General features: G+C 37.0%; 2 protein-coding genes across 2 annotated transcripts in view; both read right to left on the minus strand.

Annotated features, from left to right (window-relative positions):
- Positions 1 to 1,454: 1,454 nt before the first annotated feature.
- LOC107553028 (paxillin-like) lies at positions 1,455 to 4,536 on the minus strand. The gene is made up of 6 exons (XM_016235105.1): positions 4,234 to 4,536; positions 3,904 to 4,170; positions 3,351 to 3,452; positions 2,991 to 3,072; positions 2,675 to 2,823; positions 1,455 to 2,227 (listed from the first exon to the last, which is right to left on the minus strand). The coding sequence occupies exons 1-6, from the start codon at positions 4,534 to 4,536 to the stop codon at positions 1,961 to 1,963; spliced, it is 1,170 nt and encodes a 389-aa protein (XP_016090591.1). The 3' UTR covers positions 1,455 to 1,960.
- The window catches only part of LOC107553049 (endochitinase A-like), a 23,238-nt gene continuing 3,806 nt past the window's right edge, over positions 4,420 to 23,851 (minus strand). The window contains exons 2-7 of the mRNA XM_016235132.1: positions 8,562 to 8,767; positions 7,728 to 7,810; positions 7,394 to 7,533; positions 7,072 to 7,264; positions 6,842 to 6,989; positions 4,420 to 6,350 (exon numbers count right to left, since the gene is read on the minus strand). Of these exons, the coding sequence (XP_016090618.1) occupies positions 5,067 to 6,350; positions 6,842 to 6,989; positions 7,072 to 7,264; positions 7,394 to 7,533; positions 7,728 to 7,810; positions 8,562 to 8,767 (2,054 nt within the window). The 3' untranslated portion in view covers positions 4,420 to 5,066. The remainder of the gene's footprint in view (positions 6,351 to 6,841; positions 6,990 to 7,071; positions 7,265 to 7,393; positions 7,534 to 7,727; positions 7,811 to 8,561; positions 8,768 to 23,851) is intronic.

Consider the following 23,851-nt stretch of genomic DNA (forward strand, 5'->3'; position numbering starts at 1 on the left):
GCACAGATCGAGCACTTAAAAAAGTTTAAATTTCTTACAAACACGCAGCTTTTGGCTTCACAAGACATTAACTGATGGAGTGGTGTGATGTTTTTATCAGCTGTTTGGACTCTCATTCTGACGGCACCCATTCACTGCAGAGCATCCATTTCTCCAAATCTGATGAAAAAACTAATTCACATCTTGAATGGCTAAGGGCGAGCACATTTTCAGCAAACATTAATTTTTGGGTGAACTATTCCTTCGAGTGGGTCATTAGAATCATTAGTGGTTTTGTAGTGAATTTTGTTTTGTGAATAAAACCTAAATAGTCAGTCATTCTTATTACAAAAATCTTCACAAAATGAAATATGTGACTGGTTCCTTCAGGGGAATAGTCTGGAATATTCTGGGTTAAAGAATAATAATAAAAACCTAAGATCCATTGACGCCAGATAATATAGTTTAGATTTATCAGTGTAAAAATGAAGGAAATATATGTTTACAGTGGAACCAGTGTCATGGTTATACTTTGAAAACTGTAAACACATGTTTACCTTTGATTTAAGAAATTAAAGAACAAGTAGAAATTATTTTCTGTGGCTTAAATTGTATTTAATCCCATATATTCCTTTAATAAAATAATACTTTGAGATGAGATGCATAAACTCCCGCGAATTCCACACAAGACGGCGGCAGAAGTGAGCATTAACAGTAGGATACATTCATATCTATGGGTTCCAGATGTCAGTAATAATTAAACTAATCATTAGAAGTTACTACACAGACTTCATGTGGAATAATCCGAACAGTCTCTCAATTACAACTTCACCATAGATTAGAAACGTCATGTTATATCTTGTATGCAAAACTACACGTTTGGTATACTTTGTGTCTTTTAAATTCAGTTAAATTTGTGTTACAAAACAAGGCACTAAAAGTAGCAATTCTTTGAGGTGACATTTAATGCTAAAATGATGCAAATGCAGCAACTAGATGTTTTCATAGCAAGAACATATCCGGGCCATATTTCACACCTAAATAAAAAGAACGAACGATAAATTATATTTTGCGTAAAACAAAATGACGCCTATTTTAGGAGTAATAACAATGAAGGATTTATACTTTATAGTACTATTTGTTTTACTGAGTTTAAAACAACAACAACAACATTCTGAGTATTATTAGTAAAAAATAATAATTTAAAGAAATACAACAATAATAATAATAATTATTATTATTATTATAAAAATGTTGTTATTGGACAGGATATTTTTTCATTATATTACAGTAATGAGAATGAGATTGTATTTGTAACAATAATGAAAAATAAGGTAGAAAATGTGTTTGTTTCTGAAAATAATGTCACAATGCAAAAAAGAATAAAAAAAAAAATATTAAGTCAATATATATACTGTGTATATATATATATATATATATATATATATATATTCTTAAAATGGCTTAAATGTTTTTAATGGAAAATATAATTTCTTATCTTTCCTCTTGGTTTCAGACTGAAATATGACCTGGATTCGTTCATGAGAATCACCAGTAATTATTGGCTCCAGTTGGTTATTCGTTTGACTTCCAGTCACTCATTTAGCTGTTTTCATTTACCTCTGTTGATTGTGTCTCATACGTTCATGCTGCACACGTTTCCCATCATCCCTCCTGAACTGTTCTCATCATCAAACAGTTTCTGTCCAGCTCATCCAGTGAGCAGAAAACATTCACACACTTTCTCTAAAAATAACTCTACAGTCTCAGCTGAACTTTCTTCTAATACCCTCTAAAAACAGCCTGGCTTTTGAGAGCACATATCATGGCACCATCGTTTTAACCTGACCAGCAATGTCATGTGGGGACGTTGAGAGTCAGACACATAAACCGGATTAACAAATACACGCACACACAAAACAGGCAAACAACACAACATGCAGACTTACACACTCACACACTCAGTCAGTCAGACATCTTTCTAGCTGAAGAGCTTGATGAAGCAGCCCTGGCAGTAAGGCTTGTCATTTTGCTCTTTGAAGGTGCCCTTATTGAGCTGCTTGAGGCAGAAGGCACAGACAAAATGCTCAGGATGAAACTTCTTGCCCATGGCTGTGATGCAGCGGCCCGTGATGGGTTTCTGACAGCCGGAACACAGCGACCCGCGGCGGGAGTGATAATGAACCTCACAGTACGGCTGACCGTCATGCTCGAAGAAACTGCCGTTGACGAAGGGTGTGAAGCACTCCTGAAACACACACACACACGCACACAACAAAACCACATGACTACTCTTAACTACTCAAAGTTTTTGAAAGAAATCTCTTAGGCTCACCCAGGCTGCATTTATTTGATTAAAAATACAGTAAAAAACTGTGATATTGTGAAATATTTTTACAATTTAAAATACGTGTTTTTGCTATTGTAGTATATTATACACTGTAATTTATTTCTGTGATCAAAGCTGAATTTTCAGCATCATTACTCCAGTCTTCAGTGTCACAATCTAATATGCAGCACACATTATTTCAGTTTTTTACTGTATTTTTTAATCAAATGAAGGCAGTAGAAGAGACTACTTTTAAAAACGTTAAAGAAATTTAAATTATTCCAAACTTTTGACCAAGTCTATATTCAAAACTAAAGCAACAGACCACTTAAAAAAATGAAAATTCTTTCATTATCATATACTAACCCTGCACACAAAACACTCTGGATGCCAGAGGGCACTCAGGGCAGAGATGTAATTCTCCAGGATGGCACGAGCACAGCCTCCACATTTAGGAGCAAAGAGATCGAAGTAGTCTTTACGACAGTACGCCTTTCCATCTTTCTCATGAAATCCTGAAAAATAATGGAACAAAGATGTATTTACAACAAGTATGCAATAATACAAAGAAAAATTTGATTGGTGGCTTTTCAAAAATAAAATTACAAACTTGTGAATGAGCAAAATATGAATAATTGTGGGTACTTGTAATGATCGGACTCTTCTGTAAGCATTTACTCACCTTCAGGACCGAAGAACGCCCCACACTGAGCACAGAAAAAGTGCTCGGGATGCCACGTTCTATCTAACGCTGTCACCACTTTCTGTGAGGTGAGAAAAATTAAAATTTTTATCATCTGTAGCAAGCGGTCAATTACCACAGGAACTGATTTCCACTTGTGTCTCAAATCTAAATGAAAAACAGTAATCACTTACAATGGAAGTGACACTAAATTAATGCATACAGGCTGCCATAATAAACACTGGCTTTGTTCGCACTGAACACAAATCTGGCCACATATAAATATGGATTGCATCGACTGAGTAAACATATTGAATGGGCTTATTCTGCTGTTCAGACTAAAAAATAGTTTGTTCTCACATCCAGTATGGGTCCGTTACAGTAGTAGCAGCGCGGAGAGAATAAATGATGGTAATCTCTCTCGCAGTATGGCTGTCCTTCCCTCTCAAAGGATGCCACGTTCTATCTAACGCTGTCACCACTTTCTGTGAGGTGAGAAAAATTAACATTTTTATCATCTGTAGCAAGCGGTCAATTACCACAGGAACCGATTTCCACTTGTGTCTCAAAAATCTAAATGAAAAACAGTAATCACTTACAATGGAAGTGACACTAAATTAATGCATACAGGCTGCCATAATAAACACTGGCTTTGTTCGCACTGAACACAGATCTGGCCACATATAAATATGGATTGCATCGACTGAGTAAACATATTGAATGGGCTTATTCTGCTGTGATATCTAGAGGAAGACACCGATAAGACAGAAGACGAGAGAGAAAAAGATGGAAAGTAGGAATGAAGAAGAAAGAAGCAGGTGATTACAGAGAAACTTCAATGCAATTAAGCAAAAGAATTTCAGGAATTGAATGGAAACAGAATTTGCTGAATCCGTAGATCCTTCCAGTCTACCTTATCCACCTCCCTGTTGTGGTCTTCTCGTGAGCGTTTGGGGTTGGACATGACAATGACACCTTCTGTGAGCCAATCGTCTGGCTGCTGCTTTTTCGGGCGATCCTTACGGGCAATTCCCAGCTTGCCTTGCAGTTCCTCAATGAGCCGGTCCTGGGAGTTGCTCTTGTGGAAAATCAGGGGGCCCATCTTCCTTCGTATCAGGCCATCTCGGTACATGGGGTGGACGTTTTGAATCTCCTTGGTACGTCTAATAACTGATTTGATCTGGGAATTTCAGGAATTTAATGGAAACAGAATTTGCTGAATCCGTAGATCCTTCCAGTCTACCTTATCCACCTCCCTGTTGTGGTCTTCTCGTGAGCATTTGGGGTTGGACATGACAATGACACCTTCTGTGAGCCAATCGTCTGGCTGCTGCTTTTTCGGGCGATCCTTACGGGCAATTCCCAGCTTGCCTTGCAGTTCCTCAATGAGCCGGTCCTGGGAGTTGCTCTTGTGGAAAATCAGGGGGCCCATCTTCCTTCGTATCAGGCCATCTCGGTACATGGGGTGGACGTTTTGAATCTCCTTGGTACGTCTAATAACTGATTTGATCTGGGACAGCAGTACAAACTCCTTGAGATGCCACATGCCTCAAGAATGGTTGATTATTGTCCAAAGAAACCAATAAAGACAAGCAGGGATCTAGGGAAGCATTCAGATGCAATCCAGGTGCAAAATCAGTTAGCATAAAATAGTTGGGAGTTTGCATACATGGTGGTGGTTAGCACTGATTATCAAATTACTGTTGGTTATCAAGTGCACAGAGGTACCATTGGTACCACTGGTTATCAAGCGCAGACACAGCAACATACAAGTTCTTACTATTACAAGTTACCATAAATGGAGTGTAAACTAAACAATTACAGGAAGAATAATTCAGGGTGTAAAGGAACAATTATGACTTTCATCCATCTGACTAACATGTTTAATTTACATCAGGCATGTTCAGTCCTGCTCCCGGACAGCCACTTTCCTGCACAGTTCAGGTGTGTTTAATTAGGGATAGAGCTAAACTCTGCATAAAGGTGGCTTTTCAGGAGCAAGATTGGACACCCTTTATTTAGATGCTGGCAATCAAACCACTGCAAGACTTGTCTGAAATAACTCCAAAACAAATTTCACCGCATTCCAATCAACAAGCATCGCAGTCCTATCCGTACATGTCCAGAGGCTGAGATCCTGTCCATCGTGCCAGCCATATGGAGCATGGGAAGGTCCATCTGGGCATCTGGGGTTCCAGGGCAAGATGACGGAGTGAGGGAGTCATCCATCCAGCTTGCCTCGGTCATGGGGGTCAAGGAGCCATCAGGTCCTTCGTAGACCATCTTCAATTCCATGTCAGCCCAGTCAAGATCACTCCTGCAGTCCGACTGATCCTCCAAGAGCCCATCCCCCATTTCACTCTCTGTGTGAGTGTCTGGATAAATGTTGCTGCGATCCCCTACTACTATTGTCTCCTCGTAAACTTCTGGTTGCACTTCCAAAGCGAGCCGTGATGCTGCTGATGCTATGATTGGAGCCTCGTTCTCAGGCCTGCTGAAGCTCATGGCAAGAAGTTTATCCAAGGCATCATCAAGAGATGGCTCATAGGTTGCTGATTCAAGCCCAGTGGGAGGAAGGGTTTTGAGAGAAACAGCTGAATCAGGCTGTCCCGATGATGGTTTTGGGCTTGGGGACTTGGGAACCACTAGAGATGAGGAAGAGGATAGGATTAGAGGGGGTGAAACAGCTTTGGGAAGAGACAGAGATGGTGATTCAGAGACTGTAGGAAGTGGAGATCTGGGAAGAGATGACACTGGACTCATAGGTTTTGCTTCAGAGCTGGAGAGATACAGATCAATAGATGCTGGTGTCAACAAGGGACTAACTCTTTCATTGGTTCTGCTGACCACTGGGGCACTTGTTGGACTAGGAGACTTGATGATAGGCGAATAGGACTTTAGCCCAGTGCTTGTCAATTTGGCAGAAGGACTTCCCTCCCTGATACTACAAATGTCCCCACCTCCAGATGTGGAAGTCGTGGTTATAGTCTGAGACAGAACCACTAGAGACTCCACCTGGGAGGAGAGCAGGGAAGCAGAAACCTCAATGGAAGAATCCAAGCCCAGGTCAGGTACTGGAGAAAAATGAGGACTGGATGCTACAGGTGGAGACAGTCGAGAGGAAGGCTTTGGGACAACACTCGATGGTAGAGGCGCAGCCCCCGGTTCACCAGAATCCTCCACAATGTGCAGTTCAAAGTTTAAAGAAGGGGAGAGACCTGGGCAATATCGGCTTGGATCCGCTGAGAGGGTAGGGGACAGGGATTTGGACACGGCAGTTGTAGGGGGAGGGTGGATTTCAGCAATTGTAGTAGTTTGCTCAAACATTAACTCAGAGTTCAGGGAACCCAATGAACTTGGCTGGAGGACATAAAGGAGGGACAAGGGAAAGAGGAGAAACAGAAGAGATTTACAGATTAAGGGAGGCAGAGAATGAGAAATAATTAAGAAAAAACTTTAATGAGATGTACAGAACAGCTGAGGAAAAAACAAAACAGATTCTGGACAAAATGTTGAAGTAATGAGATGAAATTAAAGCTAAAAGACATAGACAAGCAGAAACAGATTTGTAAATAAATAAAATGGTGAAGTTTGTGATGGTCAGATGAAGACCAGCCAGGGTAGTGTTTCCCAACAGCGCCGTAAGCCCAAGAAGATTGTAGACACCATTGGCACCAATGGTCTCAACGATCTGCTTATGACGTTTTTGGGAAACACAGTCCAGATTGCCAAGTAGTAAGTCCTGAAAATAAGTCACCCAAACAACATAGTTCAGCACACATTCCCAGACACAACTCACTTACTTCTGTCCAACAAAAGCCATTCCATGTCACACATGCACACACACTCACATTGCTCTGCACCTTAAAATCTGACAGGCAGGCCATGAGCTCATCTAGTTCTCGTGTAGCGGAGGTGGCTGATATTCTGCCCTGCTGCTCGGAAGCTGTGTCCACCTGTGTGTCCGTCAATTCACTCGTCAGAGTACAGGGGCTTGGCCTGTTTACGCAAATTACATCATTCCATTAAAACCCACAATGTAAATCCATGTTTCTCCATCTAGAGTTGAGACTGGTCTTACGTTGGGGAAGGCACAGAGCTCTCCAACTCATTCAGAAGACTTTCTACAGTGGGACGGCCATCTTCTGTCCCCTTTGTACCATTCCTCTGAGGCTTGTCCTGGGCTGCCGGTGTCAGTGTGATGCCTGGGTGGGCTCCATTCTCCTGGATATAGTGGGCAACACTGCAGGGCGGCAATGGAGGTGCAGCATCTTCTACAGAGAGGAAGTTTCAAAGTACAATTACTTGTTTTTTTAATGTCTCTAGCCATAATCAAAGCAGTATAACTATTCATGCATAACAACACATTTTTTGGAATGCCTTAAGTGTGTCTTCATGTTTACCTGTGGTGGAGTAAGATGGGGCATTTTGCTGTACAGCGTTGAGTTCCAGAAGAAGGCGGTCCAGTTCAGACAGGTTGCTGCCCAGAGCAGAAGTCATGGCTGCGGCTGATGAGTCCGAATGCTTCTGCTTGTTAGGAAAACTGGACCAATAGAAGTGTGCCATTTAAGGTTTCATTTTTCATAATAGCAGGTCATGGGTCAAAGGAAGGGATATTATGGTGGCTCACATCTTAGAATGACAAATATCTAATACCTATTTTACTTGGCCAGTATCAGTATTAGTTTATCAGTCTTATATTATCAGTCAATTCTTATCCGTGATACTGTAACTCACCTGTAAACGTGGTCTTCTTCCGTATGTGAGGCTGGTGGACTGCTGTCCCGAGACAACGTGCTTTTATGAGCACAGCCCAGAGACTGAATTTCAACACAAGAAAACCAAAATGCATAATTTTTATGCAAATGTAATACATCACTGATTCTCAACTGGCATGCCACAGTCCAAAAGGGGTTCATGTTAATTCTTCATATTGCTAGTTTATTTCAGTAATTTTACTAATTTTAATAAATTTCACTTTTTATTTTTTAATTATTATTATTTATTTATTTTTTCTTTTAATTTTTCTTTACTTAGTACAGGGTTTCATAAACTGGGGTTTCTAGGGAACTCTATTGGGTTTGTGAGTTTATGAAAAGTAAATCATTATATTAAATTTAAAAAGTACAAATAATTACATACAAAACTTTAATAAAAAATATGCAATATTTCAGCTGTTTACCAGCATGTCAAGTGACCATTATCTAGAAAATCAGTCATCTTTAATCAGAGGACCATGAACAAGTGTTGAATTATTGAAACATTAAATCAAAATCTCAGGGGAACTTCAAGTAAATATTTTAGGTCAAAGTGGCTCAGCTGACAAAAAAATTTGGGAAACCTTGACTTAATACAACAGTTCTGGTACTGTGTTTGGGTCACCACTTAATGCTCAATATAAAATCTGAGTACCAAGTAAAATCATTTGAGAATCCCAGATAAAGTACAGAACTATCAAACAGTAGTTATAAAATATTTGTACCCATTAGCAATAACAAGACACAAGGAGGTGATGTGGACATTATATGTGACTAGTTATTTTGGAAAGTCCTAAGATAGGTTGTGCTGAACCTGTTGTGCCGAGTGTTGGGAGTCCTGCTGCGGGGACAGCGATCCGTTCAGGGCCTCAGCTGAGGGTGGAGGGGGCAGGGGCGGAGGAGGGGAGTCATCCTGAAAAAGGTGTCCTCCGGGGTAGGAATATGGCGTCTCCTCGGGTAGAAACACTGGGCACTTGGAAATATGGGCGGTGGAAGACTCGAGATCTGCAAGCAATGCGTCTATGCAAAAAGAAGAAACAATTTTTTTTATTGCACTTTTCCTGAAGTTACTTTAAGGAAAGAATAAACTCATTTTAAAGTTAGTCAGGTTTTGTTTCGCTGCTCTCCCTCTGACTATCATAATATAAAAGTCTGTTTTACTGTTCAATAAGATAGAAGGGGTTGCAATATGTCAACACCAACTACATCAAACTAACTTGTTCCAAAAGACAAAGAAAACTTTCCCTTTAAAGTAAAAAATACAAATACACTCTCATTCAAAAATCTGTGGTCGGTAAGATTTTAAAGTTTTCTAGAAAGTCTCTTATGCTCACCAAAACTGCATTTATTTGATCAAAAATACAATAGAAACAGCAATATTGAGAAATATTATTGCAGTTTAAAATAGCTGTTTTCTATTGTAATATATAATTTATTCCTGTGATGCACAGCTGAATTTTCAGCATCATTACTCCAGTCTTCAGTGTCACATGACCTTCAGAAATCATATGCTGATTTGATGCTCAAGAAACATTTCTTATTATTATCAAAGTTAAAAACAATTGTGGAAACCATGACACAATTTCTTTTTCAATATTATCTGATGAATAATAAGCACAAAATTTGAAATGGAAATCTTTTGTAAAATTATAAATGTATTTAATGTCACTTTTGATCACTTTAATACATCCTTGCTGAATAAAAGTATTAATTTCTTTAAAAAAAAAATCCTACCAACCCCAAATGTTTGAATGGTAGTCTATGTTTGCGAAGGACTATAATAATTTTCCATAATAAAAACTCAAATTCAGCTAGAGACATGATCAAAGAGGAAAGTCTCAAAGAACAATAAACAACAGGCTTAAAAATAAGACATTAGCATGATATTCCTCTCCAGCAGAGAGAGAGAGTGAGTGTCTCCAAACACAGATATGATGTTTGCTTGTTTGAGTCAGTCGGGCATTCCAACCTTTCTAAGCATTCTCAATCATGTTACTAAATACAGTCCTTCAGCAGCAGCTGTAGCGCCAGAACCAACTTTTCTAAACAGAAAACTGGTTCAGTTCAGTTAAAATACACAAGAGGGGTTTTAGGTAGTCCACGTTTTGCATTACATCATACAACAGCCCTTAACTATGACATTATTCAACTCGGTTCGGTCGTTGTCTCTGGGTTGTGTCAGCTGGCAGGTAAAAGCCTGTTGTGATGGACCGCAGAGACCCTGTCAACCCATCTGTCACGCTGAGCTTATGTCACCACACTTTTCTGGGTCCTGCAGTAAGAGTTGAGCTATGAACACAATCTGTCCCTCAGGAACACACCCTTCAATATGAGGAACTGGGACAGAATTACAGGCGCTCAGTCCACTACTTGGGATGAGATGCATAAAAGTTATATACACATTTAAAACATCCAACATCAAGCAGAAAACTACAGTCCGGTCTGCAAATGCTTTTGTTTCTTTGTTGAGTATAACAGGAGCAATTAAGTGTTGAATCTTGACCCCGTTGTGCCCACTTTTAGTATAGACTGGTTGTTTACAGTTGCCATACGACACATTATAGACAGAAATCAACTGTTGTGCATTTAATATTTTACAAATGTCTTTGACATCATCTAATCATACTTAAAATGTGACTTTGTTTGAATTTTTCATTTTTAGTTTTACAAAACTGAAAAAATTTAGAAACCATTTTCACTCAGAAAATTGCTAGTAAACTCCACAAAAATTAAAAGAAACGCCAAGTAACGGCATGAATTAAACATGAAATTTTACATATAATATATATATATATAATATACAGTATATGTATATAAACAGAAAGACTGAAATAGTATTTTCATATAAAACTTACTCCAATAAATTTTCCTTTATTTACAGTGTTGAAAAATGTTTATAGTGTAATAATACTATAAATAGCAGTTTACTTAATATTACACTGCAAAAATCAATAAATAAATAGTGTAGAAACACTTTTTAGTGTAGAATCGACTTTTTTTTACTAATTATTTGTGAAATTACTGGTCAATTTTACAAATAATTACAATGAAACCGAAAGTAACACTTTGATTTAAAAGTAAAATTTTACCTAGAAAAACTGAAAATATATTTTCTTGTAAAACGTAGCTCAATATTCATTTTTTTTTTTTTTAAGTGTGCCAATGATAGTAGATTGTGCACTGATGTCATTAATCATTTTAATCATATGGTTTGCATCCATCATATTTAGAATAAAATGCATAATAATTAAATGAGATATAGTATCCCTTATTTACTAAAGTATTTAATTCACTGGGTTATGCCAAAATAGGCATTATTTAACAGTTATTTGTTAGTGAAAACATTTTAGGGTTGAATTTACAGAAATATATATATATATATATATATATATATCATTAGGCTATTTATTTTTTTATACAGTTCACCCCTAATGTGAATCCAGAGTTACACTTAGACATTCTGTTAACTATAAGTAACTTTGCAACTACATGTCAACTAACTCTCATTAGAGTATTAGCAGACTGTTAGGTTACGGTTAGGGTTAGGGTTAAATTGACGTGCTTGCAAAGTTACTTATAGTCAACTGATGTCTAAAGTGTTACCAAATCGAGCCTGTCCTTTACATACAACCATGAGACCCTTCACTGAGCCGCCAACAGAAACTTTGGAAAGACAGACGGAGAGTCGGACAGAATTACAGACATACAGCTGGTCTAAAATGGCCTGATAAAGCGCTTACCTCACTCTTTTCTCATGCACCTATTCATCCATCCATCCACGTGGTCAATAATAGCCTGGACACATGCAGCCTTCACACAGCGTACAGACAGAAATCTCTTCGCATGCAGAGCGGCGGGATGCTGGTGTCCTGACACAGCCAGACACCCGAGCTACTGGAACTCTTCCTCAAAGTTTACGAGTAGACGCATCAAAACCAACAGCAGACGGCTATTAAAAACGTGACGGTTGCAGATCAACTATGACGAGATGGTAAATGAACACCTAGAAAGGTCACAGATGAGTGCACGAAACACTTTAAAACTGAGAGCCACGGAGATCTTGACAGCGTTATTTAACAAGACAGCTGGTGTTAGTGAACAGTCACAGGAGTATATAGTATATATATATATATATACAGTATATAGTTTGTTAAGTGTAGTGTTTTTTGTATTGTACACTATGCATAAACATGCATGCATGCTACTGTTACATGTAAGCTGAACAAAGTTCATATGCGTGTTTAAAAATGAATAAAAAGTTAACACAAAAACACACCAAAGTAGTTTTAAAAAATTCAATTGTCAACTTGTTCTAGTTACGCTCAGTTCTAAAAGAGTTTAGTGGATAGATATGACTGATTTGATTCATTCAAAAGAACAAACCAGTCTGACTGATTCATTAGCAGATCCATCTAAACATGAATGTCTTTAAAAGTTCTGCAAGCGAATCATTCTGATTCTAAATAATAGTATGCATTAATAATGGAATCACATTTATTTCTAGAAGATCCTTATTCAGTAATCACAAACAACTAGTCATGGACATTCACTGGTCAAACAGTAAAACTGACACAAAACATTAACTTGGTTAGTATTTTAGTAAACTTGAAGCAGCATCTAAACGTCTCTTTCTTGAATTTACTCTATTTTTAACAGTGAAATGGAGTACCGTCTGCTACTGTCCTGGCTTAGAAGTTAACCAGGGGTCAAAACGCATCACAAACACGCAATGCATTAATGTTGCCTAGCCTACACAGAACACAGAGCAGAAAAGGTGTACTCACAGAATCGAGAGAATATTCCAGAATGTATCCCAATATTCTGTCACACCTGAGTGTGAGCGCGCGTGTGTGTGTGTGTGTGTGGTAAGGGGAGGCACACGCAGCAGACGCCATTCATTAACCCTGTCCTGCCCTCAAACACATGCAGTGTCTAAAACATTCTGTTTATGATTATATCCCGCATTTCAGTGAAGTCATAACCATAAAACTATGAAATAATACAAATGGAAGTATTGGAATTATGCCGTGAATAAAAACATGCAACAAAACAATATGTGTTGGTTGCTTTTCATTCACTTTTCACAGTGTTAGTTAACAGACAGTTAGTGTTGGTGAACAGTTACAGGGTTCCTACAGTCACGGAAAAACTGGAAGTATCAAGAAATATTACAGTTGTTTTCATGGCTTGAAAAAAAAAAAGTATATATAATTTATATAATATAATTATTTATCATTTATATAATATAAATCAATTTATATTTATATATATATATATATATATATATATATATATATATATATATATTAGCGCTATTATCGATAACGCGTTCACGCAATGCCTCAACCACAGCAGTAAGGATGACTAATGGTTTATAGCTGACTAATGCGGTGCGTCACGACTGATGGGTCACGTCCAAAAACATATCACAGGTGTGTTTAATAGGGTCAGGGAAAAACAATGCTACATGCAACTAACCATTTAATCGTGACTTGTCAATAGTGATGCACCGAAATGAATTTTTGGCGAAAATTAAAGGCGAAAAATAAAGCTTATTTAATAATATTTCATTATTCAACACTCAAATAAAAACCGAGTTACGTACAACATTTAAACTGCATATTTTTAATGATGTAATGATTTCTACTACAATTATTTGTTTAAATATAAACATTATAAACACACACATTTATATTTGTGCATTTATTTTCATGTCTATCGGAACCTAATCTGTAACCTAACCGAAAACAAAGTTTATTTAATTAATTATTTCCTCAAATGCACTTTATAATCATCACTCAAATAAAAAAGGAGTTATAAACCAACATTTAAATTGGAGATTTTTAATGATGTAATAATTTCTACAAATTCATTGCTGAAATATAAACATTGGCTGTAATAAAAACTTACATTAACTAATGAAGACATAAAACAAAGACATCACAAGCAGGTTAAGTAATGCATATATAATAGAGTGCATATATATATATATTTTTTTTTAAATGCTCTTTTTTTCTTCTAGTTGACTACTGAGTTATGGACATTGCATGGTTTTTTTTTGTTTGTTTTTTACGGTTTCTGCTGAAAATTTTCAGTTGCCTTTTTTTGCATGACTATTTATCAACTTTTCAAAGGAAAAAGAAAACACTTCAAATGTTGTCAAATCAAACTATACAGTCACAAATTCAACAAGATGGTCACATTACAACTGAAAAGATCATAAGATCATAAAAAAATGTTTTTATGCATATACAAAAAGGTCAGCGTATCGAAGTCTATTTACACTTAAACAATTGTGTATGTTGTTAGGCCTGTAAAGAGTAGGCGTGCATCCCCGGTGTCCTGGCCAAATTCCCTCCACTGGCCCTTGTCAATCATGGCCTCCTAATAATTCCCATCCATTGAATTGGCTCTATGACTCTCTCTCCTCTCCACCTGTAGCTGGTGTGTGGTGAGCGTACTGGCGCCGTTGTACTGTGGCTGCTGTCGCATCATGCAGGTGGATGCTGCACACTGGTGGTGGTTGAGGAGAGACCCCCCCCCCCATATGATTGTAAAGCGCTTTGGGTGTACAGCAATACACAATAAAGTGCTATATAAATGCATCATTCATTCATTCCTGTGATCAAAGCTGAATTTTCAGCATCATTACTCCAGTGTCACATGAACTTCAGAAATCATTCTAATATTCTGATTTGCTGCTCAAGAAACATTTCTGATTATTATGAACCGTGACATTTTATTTTTCCAGATTTTTTTATGGAATAAAAAAAAACTTCAAAAAGAACTGTATTTATTTGAACCTTTTGTATCATTATAAACGTATTTACTGTCACTCTTTGAATTTAATGTGTCCTTGCTGAATAAAAGTATAGATTTCTTTCTTCATGTTATGTGAAAAGGCGCTGCATGTTAAAACTATAGCATTAAGGTGATTCAATAACGGAAGTCACTTATTTCTTATTATCATAGTTACATTCTTCTGCATAGCTGAGTATATAATATCAAAATCAGCTGAGAGAGGTTTATAAAAAGCAACTGAAGAAATGTATCTGAATGCACAATACTTGGCCAGGTGTGACACTGAACAGGATAAAGTGTTGTAGTCTTGTTTTTCATTGTATTATTCATATATGAGGCAGTTTCCCACTTTATCTTTTTCCTACTTGGACTCAGAGCAAAGAATTCCACACATTCCATCAGAGAGCTGCCAAAGAAACACTATAGAGGACGGAGAGAGAGAGAGAGAGAGAGAGAGAGAGAGAGCGGGAGGACAGGCAGGGGGCGTGTGGGCTGAACTGTGACACGGCGAGAGGAATGTAGCGCTCGCAGCCTCACAATGGCTGGTGTTCATTCCACTGCAACGATCCCACCCACCTATATTTAAAAATACCAGAAAGCACTACAGTCCCACTGCAAGATCTCCAGTCCATGATGTCACAGTCAGACTGGATTAAACAGCAACAGATTGCCAAACAAACTCCTCCCATCTTACGTTGCACACTTTTAACATACAGCATTTGAAAGCATCATTTGTGCACAAGCAGCGTAATCATATTGCTTTCTAAGATGCCTCATTTTGGCCTATCCTTTGAAAAGGCAATCCCAGAATGCACTTTGACAAACTAAGTGGCTGGTTGTATATGGGTCAAAGACAAAAAGGGTTTTTGAAGCATCAAAACTATCATTCATTTTTACCATGATTTACTGAAGACAAAAGTTCATGTACCAAAAATAAATCTTGAAAGGCTTATTTAGATCAAGAATCTTTAGATGACAATAAAAGACATTAACTATGGATCACAGTGCAACCCCGCAATTTTTTTTTTTTATTATTATAGATTTTTACCCATCTTTGCCACGATCATTCAAAGTGCCCCTATTATGCCATTTTTAAATTAAGGTTCCTAATATTGTTTTGGGAGTCTCCTACAATAGGTTTAAATGCATGACGCAAGGTCAAAAAATGCTTTTGTTTTCTCAAAATATGCATTTATCACCTAATTTTCCAGCGATTCTCAAACGATTCGTTTGAAGCAGTTCTAGATTCAGTCTCTCTAAACCCCTCCTTTCCGTGAGCCTACTCTGCTCTGATTGGTCAGATGGCCCAGTCTGTTGTGATTGGTCCACCGCGTTCAGCTTGTGTCGGAAACGATTCGCCCATTGCCACAGTTCTATATTTTGAACGCTCAATAGAAAATATAAAAATGTATAAATTTATCATATTTACAGGTTGTGATCAGTGGGGTCCGCTGATCCAAATAAACTGGACACTGATTCATCTCTCAAGAGCAAGCGTTTTGTGAATCCCGTGTTGAACTCCCCGAGATTAGAAAAACATTTTCAGTATAATGACGTGTTTGTGGGCGGGGGGTCAAGTTGTTCACGGCCAGCCAATGTAGAACATAGGCAGTAATTATGCAAATGTGGATTCGAATAACTAACGACTCGTTTAGGCTCTTCGGAGTCAATTCTTTACTTTGGGAGACAATAACTTTATTTATCGTGCAGCTTCGGAACTTTGCAGATCGTTTACATTCAAGACAGCTACATTACACACTACATGAAAGGCAATATTCGAAAATGCATAATAGGGGCACTTTAATACGTCAAAACATCTCAGCAATCCACAGCACTCCAGTCCATCAATTAACATCTCATGACGTGAAAAGCTGTGTGTTTGTAAGAAACAAATCCATCAAGACATTTTAATTTTAAACAGTCTCTTCCGGCTAAAATATAAGTCCATAATTCATAATAACGCTTCCTCCAGTGAAAAATCTCCTGTTGTCTCTCACATCAAAATCCACACACAGATTTGTTTAGAGCCGTTTTGGCTTGTAAACGGTGCTTGATCTGTGCAGATTTCTCTCCTCATTCAGACAATATGACCTTCACACTGGAGGAAGCAATATTATGGATAAAGGACTCGTATATTAGCCAGAAGCAACTATTTTAGGTTAAAAACGTCTGGATGGATTTGTTTCTTACAAACACACATCTTTTGGCTTCTCCAGATGTTAACTGGAGTGGAGTGGTGTGGATTATTATGATGTTTTTATCAGCTGTTTGGACTCTCATTCTGACGGCACCCATTCACTGCAGAGGACCTATTGCTGAGCAAGTGATGCAATGCTACATTTCTCCAAATCAGTAAACTATTCCTTTGAGTCCAGGTCAGCGTGAACAGAGGTCGTCCTCCTGCGGTCAGAAGAAACCAAACTCAGCCTGTTTATGACTAGAGACCAGAAGCCAAAGCTGGCGACCTCACCAAAGGAAACTCTATACCATCTAACCAAACTGACTCTGATATTTATAACAGAGAGGCAAGAGGTGGTGTGCGAGGGGGTAAAAGAAACAACCGAGAAAGAAAAGGCAGGATATTATTACAAGACAGCCGGGAGCACAAGTGATGAAACGAGACGATGGCAGTCAAAAGCAGGAGTCATGGACATCTGTGGAGGAGACAGAGTCAAATAAAAACATGAAGCATGCTAAATGAGAGAATTGACAGATATTTTAGAGAGAAATCTCAACTCCCTGACCCCACCCCTGCAGAAAGTCGACACTCTGCGCCCAAAATAAAAGCTCTTCCCAACGGGACTTCAAGCCAAGCAGACTGGGGGTCCCGTGTCTATTCTGGACACCTACGTCTACGCAGAAGTGAGAACGTCCAACCGACTCGTACATGCACACGCGCTTAGATCTGATTGGATGGTTATTTAGATAAGCGCTGGCTGACTCTTTATCTGAGTTCAGTGTTAAACCTGGAAAAGACCCATAGAGACCACAAATACTGGGGTGAGAATCTATAGGTACCTCACAATCCTTTCCGATTCGATTCAGGCAATCGCAATCCAATTATAATTTTTTTTTTTTATTATTAATTAATGCGTTTACTGACTTTGAAAATTTTATTTGTGCATTTTTATTAAATTACTTATATGAGTACTTTTAAAAATGATTACAAATCAATTTCGTGGTCCAATTAAAATTGACTTACATTTTTTTCTTATTAGAGTTTACCGACTTTGAATATCAAATGTATTTATGCACTTTTATTAAATTACTTTTTAAAAAATAATTATAAATCAATATCACAATCCAATTATAGTTGATTTACATTTTTCTCTTATCAATTAAACAGTCTTCAGTATAATGACGTGTTTGTGGGCGGGGTCAAGTTGTTCACAGCCAGCCAATGTAGAACATAGGCAGTAATTATGCAAATGTGGATTCGAATAACTAACGACTCGTTTAGGCTCTTCAGAGTCAATTCTTTACTTTGGGAGACAATAACTTTATTTATTGTGCAGCTTCGGAACTGTAGCGTCTCGACCAATCTGACACACTAATTTTAATTTGATTTAACAAATCAATTATTCATTAGGTTAACAAATCGTCACAGTCCCCTCACTCAATAAACTGGATGCCAGGATGTCTGCTGAACACCAGGCCCTCTGGTCACCATGACAACTAATCATGATATCACTGGTTTTATGACCCCCCAGGAATGTGAGAAGGATAGCCCACTCTTGTCCCAAGGAAAAGCAGAGTAGAAATGGACTGTGTTCTAGTTAATTCATAGAAAAACCGGTGAGAATCTATAGGTACCTCACAATCCTTTCCGATTCGATTCAGGCAATCGCAATCCAATTATAATTTTTTTTTTTTATTATTAATTAATGCGTTTACTGACTTTGAAAATTTTATTTGTGCATTTTTATTAAATTACTTATATGAGTACTTTTAAAAATGATTACAAATCAATTTCGTGGTCCAATTAAAATTGACTTACATTTTTTTCTTATTAGAGTTTACCGACTTTGAATATCAAATGTATTTATGCACTTTTATTAAATTACTTTTTAAAAAATAATTATAAATCAATATCACAATCCAATTATAGTTGATTTACATTTTTCTCTTATCAATTAATGAGTTATGACTTTGAATATCAAATTTATTTGTGCATTTTTATTAAATTACTTATATATAATTATGAGCACATTTAAAAATAATTACATATCAATGAGAAATCAAAATAACTGTTAAGAATTGTTCAAATTTAAACATAGCTTCAAAACAAGCAAATATAAACTAATAAAGAGGAACAAAGAAACACATTACAAACAATAAATAATAAGTGTTTTCAGCATTTGAATAGCGCTTTAGGTATCTGAAAGCTTGTTGACAACGGCAGAGAGGGGTTTTTTCTCTGAAGTTTTCAGAATTGATTCAAAATTGTCAAAGAGGTAACCGTGATGCATCAGATAATTGATTTTTCGCAATTAGACAATATTTGACAGTGTCACAAATGACTTATGTTTAGAATTACTTGATCATAAGTTATTTCAATAAAAATGTTTGCAAATTTTTACTTGCATTTTTTCCCATTCCACCGCAATGCATCTCATGTTTTTCCGATGTGTTCTGTGTGAACTGTCCCTTAATATATCTTTTTTGACTTGTTTCCAGTTCAAATATCCCAAAATCCTTGAAACAAGATCAAATTACTTGAGATGCAACACTGCATAAGATATTAAGACTTGCTTTCATAAACTGTATCTTGAATATGAGTGTATTTTGTCTTAATGTTCTAGCAGATTCATTCACATGTTTTAAGTATAAACAAGTTAAACACAAGTGAAAAAAAAACTACCAGGGTAGTAAGACAAAATACACATATTAAATATACAATCTCTGAAAAGAAGTCTTTATATCTTTTGCAGTGCATCCCAAGTTATGTTCTGAGGATTTTAGATTTTACCCCTTTAACCGTCACCCGCCCCCTCTGTGGGACGCCTAAGTTTACTTCACTATATTACAATTAAATCCTAATCTAATCATGACAATCTATACATCGTTGGAAAGGTCTAAGACTCCCAAATAGATATTTTACCAATGTTTTTGTTAAAAATTATTTAGGAAAAGTAATAGATGAATTTTTGACAAGAGTGCACCTCAAAAATCTACATCATAACAAGGAGTTCTGACCTTTGTCAAAAAAAGTCTTCTTAGTTGCCTTTTTCTCGATCACACTTTAGAAATCATCAGAAATGATATATCAATTGAAAACTTTAAATCTCAAAATTCATCCTTTGAAACCCATTTTAAAATCAAACATTGCATTACCATGAAAATGTTACATCAACATCATGTTACAAAATGTTTTCGTTCATGAATTATACAAATTTAAGTTTGGATCGTGCACTTTCACGTCTATGTTCAAAAATGTGAGTGACAGTTAAGGGGTAACAGGAAAACAAGACAAAAATACTCATTAAGAATATGATTTTTTTTAGGGATGCACCGATATGAAAATTTTGGCCGATAACACTCAACAGAAAATAAGTAACAATTTCAAATCAAGTAATTTTTTGTAACTATTTTTAAACGTAATTTAAAATACAACATTTAAAATAACAAAAAAATCATTTGAAATAAAAAAAAAAAACTTTCAATTTTAGCAATTCTAGTGATAACTTTTCAGAATCTGCATTGGTTTAAAGGATGTAAACATGACAAAATATCCTAATGGAGCTGAAAGCACTGCATTCATTTCAATAGCTGCCTGAAAGCATAATAAAATCAACCAAATTATTTTAAAAAATGATTTTTTTCAACGCCACTGGTTATCCATGAACTGTACATTCCTGTGTGTCTCAAACACACCTCTGATGACTCTGATGAGTCCAGTGGAACATTTAGACAGGCAGTGCTTAAATCCAGTCATGTGGGAAGAATTCTGCTGTAACTATGAGTTCTGGAACATCCAAGGCCATCAGGAAAACAATCAGTGCTGTGTCTCAGGCCAGACGCCCTGCCAAGGAGGGAGAGGAGGAGGGAGGGAGAGGGGGCATTGAAAACCAGGTCGAAGTAAATACTGAAAGAAAAGGCCAACAGGGAGGGGGAAACGTCTGAGCGTTTTCATCGAAATCACCTCATAACAGCAGGCAAGCACATGGCAAAGCCTCACTTTGATCAAAGCCTCACTTTAGCACCCGCCCGTCGCTCCATGATAGTAATTGAGAACAGAAAGGCCAATACTCTAAAAATGACACAATAATGAGTCAAAAGACTATCCGCTGATAAAACTCTATTGAGCTAATCTTCAAGTGTTCTGCACGCCGTACTTCATGGCGCTCATAAAAAGCCTGCACTTCTCAACAGTCTGAGGGTATAAGTCCCTAAAAATGCTTTTGATTAGGACTGAAACTAATCAAAGAGAGAAAACTGAAAATAGTTTTCAAACAACCAAATATGACGGTGTTCAGAAATCAGTGAACTCAAACTTGATGCAGTGAAAGATTGTAAGATGCTTTAATCTTACACAAGGTACCAAAACATTTCTGAAAACCTGACACACAAGTCAAACGGGGTACGCTGTATTATAGGCCTGCACGATTTGCGGAAAAATTATATTTTTCTGAAAGAAAAAAAAAAAAAGTGATTATGATTTAAAATGTGTTTTAAAACATCATTTATAAAAGTCTGAGGTGCTTGTTTGTAGGGCTGCCCATTTTGGCCAACATTTTGTGATTTTATATCAATATGACTATAAAAATAAAACAAAATATTTATTATTACATCTGTTACTAAATAATATATAAAAATGACTAAATAAAAACAAAAAAATATTTTTACACTATAAAATGTAGTACTTACAACAACAACAATACTAATAATTTTATTTTACATTACAACTGTAAAATTACAATACTACTATATAAGGCTGTCTTAATTTAATCATTTTCAAACAAACTTTAAACCATCAAACTTTTATTTTGCCCTTAAAGCTACTCTTATTAATTATTATTTGTCAAGATGTTTTATGTTGCGTTCCTAAATGCACATTAAAGTGACCCAAACTCAGATACAGAGATGGAGTTTGTGTGGAAACGCTGCAAACAACGAGTAACGAGCTGCTCGTGTGTAAATGAACACAGCGCTGCGCTTCACTCTGAAACACGCAGTGCATACATTTATTTAACTGAACATCACACCATTTGCAATTTCATACTCACAAATTTCACAATTTATTTTGATTAATCGTTCCAAACCTGTACAACCTTCTTTCTTTTGTAAAACACAAACAAATGTTGTCCTAAAACGGTTTTAGTATTTTTTGTCCATACAATGTTGTTTGCACCCCAACTTTCTTCAAAAGATCTCCTTTTGTGTTCAACAGAAGAAAGAAACTCATACAGGTTTGGACTGACATGAGGGTGAGTAAATGATGACAGAATGCTGATTTGTGGTCAACTAACCGGTTTTCAAGGGCACACCAACACCGCTCTGACTCATCTTCTTGAGCGGGTCTAAAGCGTGGTCGTGGAGCTCAACACAAAGCCACTTCCTTCTCTACTGTTTCCTGAGGAAGTGAGGCGGGACCCTGAAGCCTGGGTCTGAGGGCCGGTTGGGCCGTGGAGGAGTATGTGTGTGTGTGTGTGTCGGGAAGGGGGAATTTAGTTTGTGTCTGGGTCTCTGCCATGTCATTTTTCTATTTCTCCTGTTTCTAAAATATTCCAGTGAGTCAGTGACAAACACTTTTTCTGTGCTGTGCAACAAAATCAAAGTCAATCAGAATTATGTGTGGATGTGTTCTGAAGAATCACAATGATTCTGAACAGAATTAAAACTAAATACACTACTGTTCAAAAGTTTCAACATTGTTTTCAACATTGATAATAATCAGAAATGTTTCTTGAGCAGCAAAGCAGCATATTATACTGATTTCTGAAGATCATGTGACACTGAAGACTGGAGTAATGATGCTGAAAATTCAGCTGCGCATCACAGAAATAAATTATATTTTAACAGATATTCAAATAGGAAACATTTATTTGAAATTGCAATAATATTTCATAATATTACTGTTTTTACTGTATTTTGTTTCAATCAAATGCCACCTTGGTGAGCAGAAGAGACTCTTTCAAAAACATTAACAGATCTTACTGACCCCTTTTTTTGTATACTTTTTTTGCGTATTCATAACTACATACAACATGCTTTTATGTTTTTCTGGCTCAGATCATATCTGATGCTTCTCAGCTCATGCAATGATTCTCTACTGTCCGCGTTTGATATTTAACATACATTTTAATGCCACAGAAATTAAACTGCTGATAAAATGTTGTGATGCATATAATATTCATGCCCAATTAAGACAGAAATTCCAATCTAAACAGATAAGATTGCTTTATATATCTTCCATAAACCACAGACGGGTGTTCCACTAGAAATGTAAAAGAGCGTCTGAACAAGCATTAGTGTTTCAGCAGTCTGTGGTTGAGTGGGCCAAAGCCAAATTCTTAAACAGACAAATCAGCATTGTTCTGTGATTCCCCACAAATTACTACCTTGAAGACTCGTCCAATGAGGCCCAGATGAGAAACAGCATTAACTCGAACAACACGCTCATTGTGCACCTGTGTATTATGACCACAACAGCCTCTTTAACAGCGAGAGAGAGTGTGTGTGTGTGTGTTTGAGCATAAACACATCTCTGGATCACCACAGGGGAGAATACTGAGCTTTATGCTCAGGGGAGCCGTGTTGGGGTCGAGACGTTAGGAATCACTTCCTTTGGCTCTCATTTTTTAATACACTTACACACAAACCCAATATGGAAAACACAGAATCCAGTCACAAAAACGGATTTTATAGATTAATGCAGAATGTCACAGAATTGGGATGAATAAATCAAAACTAGGGCTGTACACAATCACAATATGGTGAGGGGCGTAACATTTCCGTCACACGCTTGAGGTATTCGGCCAATCACAATGCACTGGATAGCTGGCCAATCAGAGCACACCTCGCTTTTCAGACCGATGAGCTTTGTAAAAATCCACGCGTTTCAGAAAGACGGGGCATAGAGGAGAAACAATAATGTACAGTATGTGGAAAATAATGTGTTTTTGAACCTTAAACCGCATAAACACATTTCATTACACCAAATAATGTTATTTTTAGCAGCATCATATGACCCCTTTAACATCAGTTGTTTACATTTTATGAAAACTTTTGATTTTGAAAACTTAAACTCATTAAAATGGAAGAAGTGAAGAATTTTGGGGGGGGGGGGGGGGTTTTCATAGG

This window comes from Sinocyclocheilus grahami, unplaced genomic scaffold (assembly GCF_001515645.1).
Source record: "Sinocyclocheilus grahami isolate Dianchi unplaced genomic scaffold, SAMN03320097.WGS_v1.1 scaffold463.1, whole genome shotgun sequence".
Classification (NCBI taxonomy): domain Eukaryota; kingdom Metazoa; phylum Chordata; class Actinopteri; order Cypriniformes; family Cyprinidae; genus Sinocyclocheilus; species Sinocyclocheilus grahami.

Coding starts and splice junctions, on each gene's coding strand:
- LOC107553028 (XM_016235105.1), bottom strand. CDS start 4,536: ATGTGGCATCTCAAGGAGTTTGTACTGCTGTCCCAGATCAAATCAGTT. Junction 3,453..3,903: donor ACAACAGGGAGGTGGATAAG/GTAGACTGGAAG, acceptor AGCGTTAGATAG/AACGTGGCATCCTTTGAGAG. Junction 2,824..2,990: donor GGCGTTCTTCGGTCCTGAAG/GTGAGTAAATGC, acceptor ATTATTTTTCAG/GATTTCATGAGAAAGATGGA.